Source organism: Mercenaria mercenaria, unplaced genomic scaffold (assembly GCF_021730395.1).
Source record: "Mercenaria mercenaria strain notata unplaced genomic scaffold, MADL_Memer_1 contig_4966, whole genome shotgun sequence".
Lineage (NCBI taxonomy): Eukaryota > Metazoa > Mollusca > Bivalvia > Venerida > Veneridae > Mercenaria > Mercenaria mercenaria.
The window spans coordinates 1-13,665 of NW_026463238.1; the positions used below are offsets into that span (position 1 = coordinate 1).

The window sequence follows — 13,665 nt, forward strand, 5'->3', positions numbered from 1 at the left end:
CACTCCATCAAAGTTCAAGGTCACAGGGGCCTGAACATGGAAAACCATTTTAGATCAATAACTTGAGAACCACTTGACCCAGAATGTTGAAACTTTTTAGGATGATTTTTCATGCAGAGTAGATGACCGCAATTGATTTTGGGGTCACTCCATCAAAGGTCAAAGTCACAGGGAAACTCTTTTCAATCAATAACTTGAGAACCACTTGACCCAGAATGTTGAAACTTAATAGAATGATTTGTCATGCTTAGTAGATGACCCCTATTGGTTTTGGTGTCACTCGATCAAAGTCAAGGTCACAGGGACCTGAACATGGAAAACCATTTCCAATTCATAACTTGAGAACCACTAGGCCCAGAATGTTGAAACTTAGTGGGATGATTCGACATGCCAAGTAGATGATCCCTATTGCATCCAACCATCAGTGTCTCTTTGACTTTTTATCCTGTCCCCTATTGACTTTTTCCCTATATGACTAAGCATTGGGGCTTTCTACAAAAGCATCATCTAGTGTAGTATTATTATTTATTTAATTACATTTGTATCAATGGTGATGAAGTTTCATGAAGTTCTATATCTGTAATCATTTAAGCTCCATTATACAGAATATATTGAGAGCTATGCGACTGTTCCTTGGGTTGGCAGATTGACAGCATCTGCATCTAGATTCCTGGTTAGAGTTTTGATGCACTCGCACTTAATCTGTGTTGTAAACTGATATTTGTACCCCCCGACAACAAAGTTGTAAGGGGGGGTATACTGGTTTCAGGTTGTCTGTCTGTCTGTCCGTCTGTCTGTAGACGCAATCTTTTGCGCACCATCTCTCCTTATCCCCTTGACAGAATTTAATGAAACTTTGCACAAGTGATCAGTACCAACAGTAGTTGTGCATGGGGCATGTAAGGTTCTTTTAGAAAAAAAAATTGCAGAGTTATGGGACTTTGTTTTTTTGTTACTTTACTATATACATAGACACAATCTTGTGCGCACCATGTCTCCTCACCCCCTTGACACAATTTAATGAAACTTCACACAAGTGATCAGTAACAACAGTAGTTGTGCATGGGGCATGTTAGGTTCTTTCAGCGACAAAAATTGCAGAGTTATGGGACTTTGTTTCTTGTTAACATACTATGTACATACAGTCTGCATATGCAATCTTGTGCGTGCCTAATCTACCAAACCCTTACACACAATTTAATGAAACTTCACACAAGTGATCAGTACCAACCCTAGTTGTGCATGGTGCATGTTACATTCTTTTAGATAAATATTCTGCATAGTAATGGGACTTTGTTTTTTGTTACTATACTGTATACATACAGTCTATATACATACAGTCCACATAATAATGCAATCTTATGTGCGTCAAATTGCAATGTACTGTGTCTGTGCATGTGGGGGGTACATTCATCACTTTTAGTGATAGCTCTAGTTTTAGCTGTACTATATGATGTATATGGAGAACTATCTTACTCAGCCCTCTGCATCCATACCTTGGTTAAAGTTTTGATGCACTTTCTCTTTTTGGCTTGGTGCTTATGGTCAAAACAAAAAACAATTAACATAAAACTAAAGCATTGTGTTAAGGCAGCCCTATTGTCCTCTTGTTCTATGTATGTGAAAGTAGAAGTTTGAAAAATCTATATTTAGCCTGAGTTTTTAGGTGAGTTTTTGTGATCGCTCGATGTCTGGCATCTGGCATCTGTCGACTGTTTGTCGTTTGTCAGTCGTCATTTAGCTCGTGTATGCAATAGAGGCTGTATTTTTCAGCTGAACTTCGTGAAATTTTGTCAGACTGATTACCTTGATAAAATCTAGGACAAGTTTGGAAATGGGTCATCTGGGGTCAAAAACTACGTCACTAGGTCAAATCAAAGAAAAACCTTGTGTATGTGATAGAGGCTAAATTTTTCCATTGATCCTTATGAATTTTGATCAGAATGATGACCTTGATTAAATCTAGGCCGAGTTCGAAAATGGGTCATCTGGGGTCAAAAACTAGGTCAGTAGGTCAAATCAAAGAAAAACCTTGTGTATGCAGTAGAGGCTGTATTTTTTAACTGATCTTCATGACATTTTGTAAGAATGATTACCTTGATGAAATCTAGGCCAAGATTGAAAATGGGTCATCTGGGGTAAAAAATTAGGTCAACTAGGTCAATTCAAAGAAAAACCTTGTGTATGCGATAGAAGCTGTATTTTTAAATTTGATCTTCATGGAATTTTGGTCAGAATGATTGTCTTAATGACATCTAGGTCAAGATAGAATAAGGGTTATCTTGGGTCAAAAACTAGGTCACTAGATCATATCAAAGAAAAAGGGTGTATGCAATGGGACTGCATTTTACACTGAATCTTCATGAAATTTGATCAGAATGTTTTTCTGGTAAAATCCAGGTCAAGTTTTAAAGTGGGTCATCATGGGTCAAAAATTAGGTCATCCATTCAAAGAAAAGCTGTGTGTAGGCAATAGGGGCTGCATTTTACACTGGATATTCATAAAATTTAGTAAGAATGATGACCTTGATGAAATCTAGGAGTTCGAATATGGTCATCTGGGACAAAAAACTAGGTCACTAGGTCAGATCAAGAAAAACCTTGTGTATGCAATAGGGGCTGCATTTTACACTGGATATTCATAAAATTTAGTAAGAGTGATTGCCTTGATGAAATCTAAGAGGAGTTCGAATATGGGTCATCTGGGATCAAAAAACTAGGTCACTAGGTCAGATCAAAGAAAAACCTTGTGTATGCAATAGGGACTGCATTTTACACTGGATCTTCTTAAAATTTGGTAAGGATGTTTGTCTGAATGCAGGGATTTTTTTTGCCAGTTCCCATTTGCAAAAAGTATTTGTTTTTCCCCAATTAGTTGAAGAAAATTCCCAATGAAATGCCCTTCCAAAAATTGTTGAAAAGCAAAAAGTGCTCAAATGTCATCTGAATAGCCAATTTTAAATACGTCTGATATCCATAGTGTTAGAATGTGGTATTAAAATGAAATAAATACCATTTTAAGAAGTTAAACTCCTGTAAAATTAATTATTCAGTTTGTACTTTTAAGCTCACCTGAGTGGGGTCTGTTGTCTGTCTGTCTGTCAACATTTAGCTTGTGTATGCGATAGAGGCTGTATTTTTCAACTGATCTTCATGAATTTTGGTCAGAATAATCACCTTGATAAAATCTAGACAGATTTCGAAAATGGGTCATCTTGGGTCAAAAACTAGGTCACCAGGTCAGATCAAAGGAAAAGCTTGTTAACACTGTAGAGGCCACATTTTTGACTTTATCTTCATGAAAAGCTTGTTAACACTCTAGAGGTCACAGTTTTGGCCCAATCTTAATGAAACTTGGTCAGAATGTTACCCTCAATAAAATCTTGGACGAGATTGATATTGGATCATCCGGGGTCAAAAACTAGGTCACCAGGTCAAAACAAAGGAAAAACTTGTTAACACTGTAGAGGCCACATTTTTGACTTTATCTTCATGAAACTTAGTCAGAATGTTAATCTTGATGATCTTTAGGTCAAGTTCGAATCTGGGTCATGTGGGGTTAAAAACTAGGTCACGGGGTCAAATCAAAGGAATAGCTAGTTTACACTGTAGAGGTCACATTTATGACCATATCTTAATGAAACTTGGTCAGAATGTTAATCTTGATGATCTATAGGTCAAGTTCAAATCTGGGACAGGTGGGGTCAAAAACTAGGTCACTAGGTCAAATCAAAGGAAAAGCTTGTTAACGCTCTAGGGGCCACATTTATGACTGTATTTTCATGAAATTTAGTCGGAATGTTAATCTTGATAATCTTTAGGTCAAGTTCGAGTCTGGGTCATGTGGGGTCAGAAATTAGGTCACCGGGTAAAATCAAAGGAAAAGCTATGTAACACTTCAGAGGCCACATTGATAACCATATCTTAATGAAACTTGGTCAGAATGTTAATCTTGATGATCTTTAGGCCATTAGGTCAGGTGAGCGTTACAGGGCCTTCATGGCCCTCTTGTTTTGTGAAGTTTACGTTTGACATTTCCATTTTGTTGAACACCATAAGAAGATTTGCATCTTCTTGGGGAATAGAAAATGAATATTTCAGTTCTGGAATCTTTTAAAATATTTACATTTTGATAAAATTTAATGTTATCATTTAAATTTCTACAAACACCAGTTAGACTTTAAATAACTTGCCCCTTACCAATGTGGGTTCATGCCTCACTTGGGGTATTGAATTCTTCATATGAAGCCATCCAGCTGGTTTATGGAAGGTTGATGGTTCTACCCAGATGTCTGACTATGATGAAATAATGCGCAGTTGAGCACCTGGGGTCTTCCTCGACAATCAAAAGTTGGATAGTCGCCATATGTCCTGTTGATGTGTGGATTTGATGTTAAACCAAACAATGAATAAAAATTGTTGAAGTTTTTGCATTGCCATAACAAATTTTGGTTTGTAATAAAATTACTTGTGGCTTAAGTCTTGTCATTACTTTTTAGCTCACCTGAGCAATGCTCAGGTGAGTTTTTCTGATCACTCGATGTCCGGCGTCTGTCTGTCGTCTGGCGTCTGTCGTCTGTCTGTCCGTCAACATTTCGCTTGTGTATGCGATAGAGGCCGTATTTTTCAACTGATCTTCATGAAATTTGGTCAGAATGATAACCTTGATGAAATCTAGGCCGAGTTTGAAAATGGGTCATCTCGGGTCAAAAACTAGGTCACTAGGTCAAATCGAAGAAAAACCTTGTGTATGCGATATAGGCTGTATTTTTCAATTAATCTTCATGAATATTGGTCAGAATGATAACCTTGATGAAATCTAGGCCGAGTTCGAAAATGGATCATCTCGGGTCAAAAACTAGGTCACTAGGTCAAATCAGAGAAAAACCTTGTGTATGCGATAAAGGCTGTATTTTTTAACTGATCTTCATGAATATTGGTCAGAATGATTGTCTTGATGAAATCTAGGCCGAGTTCGAAAATGGGTTATCTTGGATCAAAAACTAGGTCACTAGGTCAAATCAAAGAAAAACCTTGTGTATGCGATAGAGGCTGTATTTTTCAATTATTCTTCATGAATATTGGTCAGAATGATAACCTTGATGAAATCTAGGCCGAGTTCGAAAATGGGTCATCTGGGGTCAAAAACTAGGTCACTAGGTCAAATCAAAGAAAAACCTTGTGTATGCAATAGAGGCTGTATTTTTCAATTGATCTTCATGAATATTGGTCAGAATGATTGCCTTGATGAAATCTAGGCCGAGTTCGAAAATGGGTCATCTCGGGTCAAAAACTAGGTCACTAGGTCAAATCAAAGAAAAACCTTGTGTATGCGATAGAGGCCGTATTTTTCAATTGATCTTCGTGAATTTTGGTCAGAATGATTACCTTGATGAAATCTAGGCCGAGTTCGAAAATGGGTCATCTGGGGTCAAAAACTAGGTCACTAGGTCAAATCAAGGAAAAACCTTGTGTATGCGATAGAGGCTGTATTTTTCAACTGATCTTCATGAAATTTAGCCAGAATTATTACCTTGATAAAATCTAGGCCGCATTCGAAAATGGGTCATCTGGGGTCAAAAACTAGGTCACTAGGTCAAATCGAAGAAAAACATTGTGTATGCAATAGAGAATGTAGTTTTCAATTGATCTTCATGAAATTTGGTCAGAGTGATTGTCTTGATGAAATCTAGGTCGAGTTTGAATATGGGTTATCTGAGGTCAAAAACTAGGTCACTAGGTCAAATTAAAGAAAAATCTTATGTATGCAATAGAGACTGTTTTTTTCAATTGATTTTTATGAAATTTGGTCAGGATGATTGCCTTAATGAAATCTAGGTCAAATTTGAATATGGGTCATCTGAGGTCAAAAACTAGGTCACTTGGTCAAATCAAAGAAAAAACTTGTGTATGTAATAGAGGCCGTATTTTTCAATTGATCTTCATGAATTTTGGTCAGAATGATTGCCTTGATAAAATCTAGGTCGAGTTTGAACATGGGTCATCTAGGGTCAAAAACTAGGTCATATCTAAGAAAATGCTTGTTTTATCGAAAGAGACCAATTTTTTGGTCCAATCTTAATGAAAATTGGTCAGAATATTTGTTTCCATGAAATCACTAGGTCAAACATGTTTTACACTGTTATGGTGTGTTTCTTAGGTGAGCGACCTAGGGCCATCTTGGCCCTCTTGTTTTGAATAGGAAGTTGTGGAATAGTCAAGCTTTCATGCTTTCATGCTTATGGACAGTTCTTTTCTGTCATAACCATGACCATGTACTACAATATCATATCTTACTTTTATTTTAGGAACAAGGTGCATTATCAAAGTTATATCCTGACCTTGAAGTAAGTTATATATTTGGTAATTGTTATATTTATGTCTCTCCATCATGGGGGAGACATATTTTTTTGCCCTGTCCATCCGTCCGTCGATCTATCCACTAGTCTGTCACACTTCATTTTCAATGAATAACTGAAGAACCATTTGACCTAGAACCTTCAAACTTCATAGGGTGGCAGGGCATATGGAGTAGACGAGCCTTATTGTTTTTGGAATCACTCCATCAAAGTTCAAGATCACAGGGGCCTGAACATGGAAAACCATTTTAGATCAATAACTTGAGAACCACTTGACCCAGAATGTTGAAACTTTTTAGGATGATTGGTCATGTAAAGTAGATGACCGCAATTGATTTTGGGGTCACTCCATCAAAGGTCAAAGTCACAGGGAAACTCTTTTCAATCAATAACTTGAGAACCACTTGACCCAGAATGTTGAAACTTAATAGAATGATTTGTCATGCTTAGTAGATGACCCCTATTGGTTTTGGTGTCACTCGATCAAAGTCAAGGTCACAGGGACCTGAACATGGAAAACCATTTCCAATTCATAACTTGAGAACCACTAGGCCCAGAATGTTGAAACTTAGTGGGATGATTCGACATGCCAAGTAGATGATCCCTATTGCATCCAACCATCAGTGTCTCTTTGACTTTTTATCCTGTCCCTATTGACTTTTTCCCTATATGACTAAGCATTGGGCTTTCTACAAAAGCATCATCTAGTGTAGTATTATTATTTATTTAATTACATTTGTATCAATGGTGATGAAGTTTCATGAAGTTCTATATCTGTAATCAAATTTTAAACTCCATTATACAGAATATATTGAGAGCTATGCGACTGTTCCTTGGGTTGGCAGATTGACAGCATCTGCATCTAGATTCCTGGTTAGAGTTTTGATGCACTCGCACTTAATCTGTGTTGTAAACTGATATTTGTACCCCCCGACAACAAAGTTGTAAGGGGGGGTATACTGGTTTCAGGTTGTCTGTCTGTCTGTCTGTAGACGCAATCTTGTGCGCACCATCTCTCCTTATCCCCTTGACAGAATTTAATGAAACTTTGCACAAGTGATCAGTACCAACAGTAGTTGTGCATGGGGCATGTTAGTTTCTTTTAGAAAAAAAATTTGCAGAGTTATGGGACTTTGTTTTTTTGTTACTATACTATATACATAGACACAATCTTGTGCGCACCATCTCTCCTCATTCCCTTGACACAATTTAATGAAACTTCACACAAGTGATTAGTACCAACAGTAGTTGTGCATGGGGCATGTTAGGTTCTTTTAGAAAAAAATTTTGCAGAGTTATGGGAATTTGTTTTTTTGTTACTATACTATATACATAGACACAATCTTGTGCACACCATCTCTCCTCATCCCCTTGACCCAATTTAATGAAACTTCACACAAGTGATCAGTAACAACAGTAGTTGTGCATGGGGCATGTTAGGTTCTTTCAGAAAAAAAAATTGCAGAGTTATGGGACTTTGTTTTTTTGTTACTTTACTATATACATAGACACAATCTTGTGCGCACCATCTCTCCTCACCCCCTTGACACAATTTAATGAAACTTCACACAAGTGATCAGTAACAACAGTAGTTGTGCATGGGGCATGTTAGGTTCTTTCAGCGATAAAAATTGCAGAGTTATGGGACTTTGTTTCTTGTTAACATACTATGTACATACAGTCTGCATATGCAATCTTGTGCGTGCCTAATCTACCAAAGCCTTACACACAATTTAATGAAACTTCACACAAGTGATCAGTACCAACCCTAGTTGTGCATGGTGCATGTTACATTCTTTTAGATAAATATTCTGCATAGTAATGGGACTTTGTTTTTTGTTACTATACTGTATACATACAGTCTATATACATACAGTCCACATAATTATGCAATCTTATGTGCGTCAAATTGCAATGTACTGTGTCTGTGCATGTGGGGGGTACATTCATCACTTTTAGTGATAGCTCTAGTTTTAGCTGTACTATATGATGTATATGGAGAACTATCTTACTCAGCCCTCTGCATCCACACCTTGGTTAAAGTTTTGATGCACTTTCTCTTTTTGGCTTGGTGCTTATGGTCAAAACAAAAAACAATTAACATAAAACTAAAGCATTGTGTTAAGGCAGCCCTATTGTCCTCTTGTTCTATGTATGTGAAAGTAGAAGTTTGAAAAATCTATATTTAGCCTGAGTTTTTAGGTGAGTTTTTGTGATCACTCCATGTCTGGCATCTGGCATCTGTCGACTGTTTGTCGTTTGTCAGTCGTCATTTAGCTCGTGTATGCAATAGAGGCTGTATTTTTCAGCTGAACTTCGTGAAATTTTGTCAGAAATGATTACCTTGATAAAATCTAGGACAAGTTTGGAAATGGGTCATCTGGGGAAAAAAACTACGTCACTAGGTCAAATCAAAGAAAAACCTTGTGTATGTGATAGAGGCTAAATTTTTCCATTGATCCTTATGAATTTTGATCAGAATGATGACCTTGATTAAATCTAGGCCGAGTTCGAAAATGGGTCATCTGGGGTCAAAAACTAGGTCAGTAGGTCAAATCAAAGAAAAACCTTGTGTATGCAGTAGAGGCTGTATTTTTTAACTGATCTTCATGACATTTTGTAAGAATGATTACCTTGATGAAATCTAGGCCAAGATTGAAAATGGGTCATCTGGGGTAAAAAATTAGGTCACTAGGTCAATTCAAAGAAAAACCTTGTGTATGCGATAGAAGCTGTATTTTTCAATTGATCTTCATGAATTTTGGTCAGAATGATTGTCTTAATGACATCTAGGTCAAGATAGAATAAGGGTTATCTTGGGTCAAAAACTAGGTCACTAGATCATATCAAAGAAAAAGGGTGTATGCAATAGGGACTGCATTTTACACTGAATCTTCATGAAATTTGATCAGAATGTTTGTCTGGTAAAATCCAGGTCAAGTTTTAAAGTGGGTCATCATGGGTCAAAAATTAGGTCATCCATTCAAAGAAAAGCTGTGTGTAGGCAATAGGGGCTGCATTTTACACTGGATATTCATAAAATTTAGTAAGAATGATGACCTTGATGAAATCTAGGAGTTCGAATATGGGTCATCTGGGACAAAAAACTAGGTCACTAGGTCAGATCAAAGAAAAACCTTGTGTATGCAATAGGGGCTGCATTTTACACTGGATATTCATAAAATTTAGTAAGAGTGATTGCCTTGATGAAATCTAAGAGGAGTTCGAATATGGGTCATCTGGGATCAAAAAACTAGGTCACTAGGTCAGATCAAAGAAAAACCTTGTGTATGCAATAGGGACTGCATTTTACACTGGATCTTCTTAAAATTTGTTAAGGATGTTTGTCTGAATGCAGGGATTTTTTTTGCCAGTTCCCATTTGCAAAAAGTATTTGTTTTTCCCCAATTAGTTGAAGAAAATTCCCAATGAAATGCCCTTCCAAAAATTGTTGAAAAGCAAAAAGTGCTCAAATGTCATCTGAATAGCCAATTTTAAATACGTCTGATATCCATAGTGTTAGAATGTGGTATTAAAATGAAATAAATACCATTTTAAGCAGTTAAACTCCTGTAAAATTAATTATTCAGTTTGTACTTTTAAGCTAACCTGAGTGGGGTCTGTTGTCTGTCTGTCTGTCAACATTTAGCTTGTGTATGCGATAGAGGCTGTATTTTTCAACTGATCTTCATGAATTTTGGTCAGAATAATCACCTTGATAAAATCTAGACAGAGTTCGAAAATGGGTCATCTTGGGTCAAAAACTAGGTCACCAGGTCAGATCAAAGGAAAAGCTTGTTAACACTGTAGAGGCCACATTTTTGACTTTATCTTCATGAAAAGCTTGTTAACACTCTAGAGGTCACAGTTTTGGCCCAATCTTAATGAAACTTGGTCAGAATGTTACCCTCAATAAAATCTTGGACGAGATTGATATTGGATCATCCGGGGTCAAAAACTAGGTCACCAGGTCAAAACAAAGGAAAAACTTGTTAACACTGTAGAGGCCACATTTTTGACTTTATCTTCATGAAACTTAGTCAGAATGTTAATCTTGATGATCTTTAGGTCAAGTTCGAATCTGGGTCATGTGGGGTTAAAAACTAGGTCACGGGGTCAAATCAAAGGAATAGCTAGTTTACACTGTAGAGGTAACATTTATGACCATATCTTAATGAAACTTGGTCAGAATGTTAATCTTGATGATCTATAGGTCAAGTTCAAATCTGGGACAGGTGGGGTCAAAAACTAGGTCACTAGGTCAAATCAAAGGAAAAGCTTGTTAACGCTCTAGGGGCCACATTTATGACTGGATTTTCATGAAATTTAGTCGGAATGTTAATCTTGATAATCTTTAGGTCAAGTTCGAGTCTGGGTCATGTGGGGTCAGAAATTAGGTCACCGGGTAAAATCAAAGGAAAAGCTATGTAACACTTCAGAGGCCACATTGATAACCATATCTTAATGAAACTTGGTCAGAATGTTAATCTTGACGATCTTTAGGCCATTAGGTCAGGTGAGCGTTACAGGGCCTTCATGGCCCTCTTGTTTTGTGAAGTTTACGTTTGACATTTCCATTTTGTTGAACACCATAAGAAGATTTGCATCTTCTTGGGGAATAGAAAATGAATATTTCAGTTCTGGAATCTTTTAAAATATTTACATTTTGATAAAATTTAATGTTATCATTTAAATTTCTACAAACACCAGTTAGACTTTAAATAACTTGCCCCTTACCAATGTGGGTTCATGCCTCACTTAGGGCATTGATTCTTCATATGAAAGCCATCCAGCTGGTTTATGAAGGTTGATGGTTCTACCAGATGTCTGACTATGATGAAATAATGCGCAGTTGAGCACCTGGGGTCTTCCTCGACAATCAAAAGTTGGATAGTCGCCATATGTCCTGTTGATGTGTCGATTTGATGTTAAACCAAACAATGAATAAAAATTGTTGAAGTTTTTGCATTGCCATAAAAAATTTTGGTTTGTAATAAAATTACTTGGTTGCTTAAGTCTTGTCATTACTTTTTTATGCCCCCGAAGGGAGGCATATAGTTTTTGAACCGTCTGTCCATCTGTCAGTCTGTTGGTCTGTCAGTCTGTCCGCAATTTTCGTGTCCGGTCCATATCTTTGTCATCGATGGATGGATTTTCAAATAACTTGGAATGAATGTGTACCACAGTAAGACGACGTGTCGCGCGCAAGACCCAGGTCCGTAGCTCAAAGGTCAAGGTCACACTTAGACGTTAAAGGTCATTTTTCATGATAGTGCATTGATGGGCGTGTCCGGTCCATATCTTTGTCATTCATGCATGGATTTTAAAATAACTAGGCAGGAATGTGTGACACAGTAAGACGACGTGTCGTGCGCAAGACCCAGCTCCGTAGGTCAAAGGTCCTAAACTCTAACATCGGCCATAACTATTCATTCAAAGTGCCATCGGGGGCATGTGTCATCCTATGGAGACAGCTCTTGTTTGAATAGGAAGTTGTGGAATAGTCAAGCTTTCATGCTTTCATGCTTATGGACAGTTCTTTTCTGTCATAACCATGACCATGTACTACAATATCATATCTTACTTTTATTTTAGGAACAAGGTGCAGTATCAAAGTTATATCCTGACCTTGAAGTAAGTTATATATTTGGTAATTGTTATATTTATGTCTCTCCATCATGGGGGAGACATATTTTTTTGCCCTGTCCATCCGTCCGTCGATCTATCCACTAGTCTGTCACACTTCATTTTCAATGAATAACTGAAGAACCATTTGACCTAGAACCTTCAAACTTCATAGGGTGGCAGGGCATATGGAGTAGACAAGCCTTATTGTTTTTGGAGTCACTCCATCAAAGTTCAAGATCACAGGGGCCTGAACATGGAAAACCATTTTAGATCAATAACTTGAGAACCACTTGACCCAGAATGTTGAAACTTTTTAGGATGATTTGTCATGTAAAGTAGATGACCGCATTGATTTTGGGTCACTCCATCAAAGGTCAAAGTCACAGGGAAACTCTTTTCAATCAATAACTTGAGAACCACTTGACCCAGAATGTTGAAAACTTATAGAATGATTTGTCATGCTTAGTAGATGACCCCTATTGGTTTTGGTGGGCACTCGATCAAAGTCAAGGTCACAGGGACCTGAACATGGAAAACCATTTCCAATTCATAACTTGAGAACCACTAGGCCCAGAATGTTGAAACTTAGTGGGATGATTCGACATGCCAAGTAGATGATCCCTATTGCAGCCAACCATCAGTGTCTCTTTGACTTTTTATCCTGTCCCCTATTGACTTTTTCCCTATATGACTAAGCATTGGGGCTTTCTACAAAAGCATCATCTAGTGTAGTATTATTCTTTATTTAATTACATTTGTATCAGTGGTGATGAAGTTTCATGAAGTTCTATATCTGTAATCATTTAAGCTCCATTATACAGAATATATTGAGAGCTGTGCGACTGTTCCTTGGGTTGGCAGATTGACAGCATCTGCATCTAGATTCCTGGTTAGAGTTTTGATGCACTCGCACTTGATCTGTGTTGTAAACTGATTTTTTTAGCTGTACTATATGATGTATATGGAGAACTATCTTACTCAGCCCTCTGCATCCACACCTTGGTTAAAGTTTTGATGCACTTTCTCTTTTTGGCTTGGTGCTTATGGTCAAAACAAAAAACAATTAACATAAAACTAAAGCATTGTGGTAAGGCAGCCCTATTGTCCTCTTGTTCTATGTATGTGAAAGTAGAAGTTTGAAAAATCTATATTTAGCCTGAGTTTTTGTGATCGCTCGATGTCTGGCGTCTGGCATCTGTCGACTGTTTGTCGTTTGTCAGTCGTCATTTAGCTCGTGTATGCAATAGAGGCTGTATTTTTCAGCTGAACTTCGTGAAATTTTGTCAGACTGATTACCTTGATAAAATCTAGGACAAGTTTGGAAATGGGTCATCTGGGGTAAAAAACTACGTCACTAGGTCAAATCAAAGAAAAACCTTGTGTATGTGATAGAGGCTAAATTTTTCCATTGATCCTTATGAATTTTGATCAGAATGATGACCTTGATTAAATCTAGGCCGAGTTCGAAAATGGGTCATCTGGGGTCAAAAACTAGGTCAGTAGGTCAAATCAAAGAAAAACCTTGTGTATGCAGTAGAGGCTGTATTTTTTAACTGATCTTCATGACATTTTTAGCTCACCTGTCACAAAGTGACAAGGTGAGCTTTTGTGATCGCGCGGTGTCCGTTGTCCGTCGTCCGTCCGTCCGTGCGTGCGTGCGTCCGTAAACTTTTGCTTG

General features: G+C 37.4%; 1 protein-coding gene across 1 annotated transcript in view; it reads left to right on the forward strand.

Annotated features, from left to right (window-relative positions):
- Positions 1-6,308: 6,308 nt before the first annotated feature.
- LOC128554358 (uncharacterized) overlaps positions 6,309-13,665 on the forward strand; it is a gene marked incomplete at its 5' end in the record, with an annotated part of 28,179 nt that continues 20,822 nt past the window's right edge. The window contains 2 exons of the mRNA XM_053535640.1: positions 6,309-6,347; positions 11,955-11,993. Of these exons, the coding sequence (XP_053391615.1) occupies positions 6,309-6,347; positions 11,955-11,993 (78 nt within the window). The remainder of the gene's footprint in view (positions 6,348-11,954; positions 11,994-13,665) is intronic.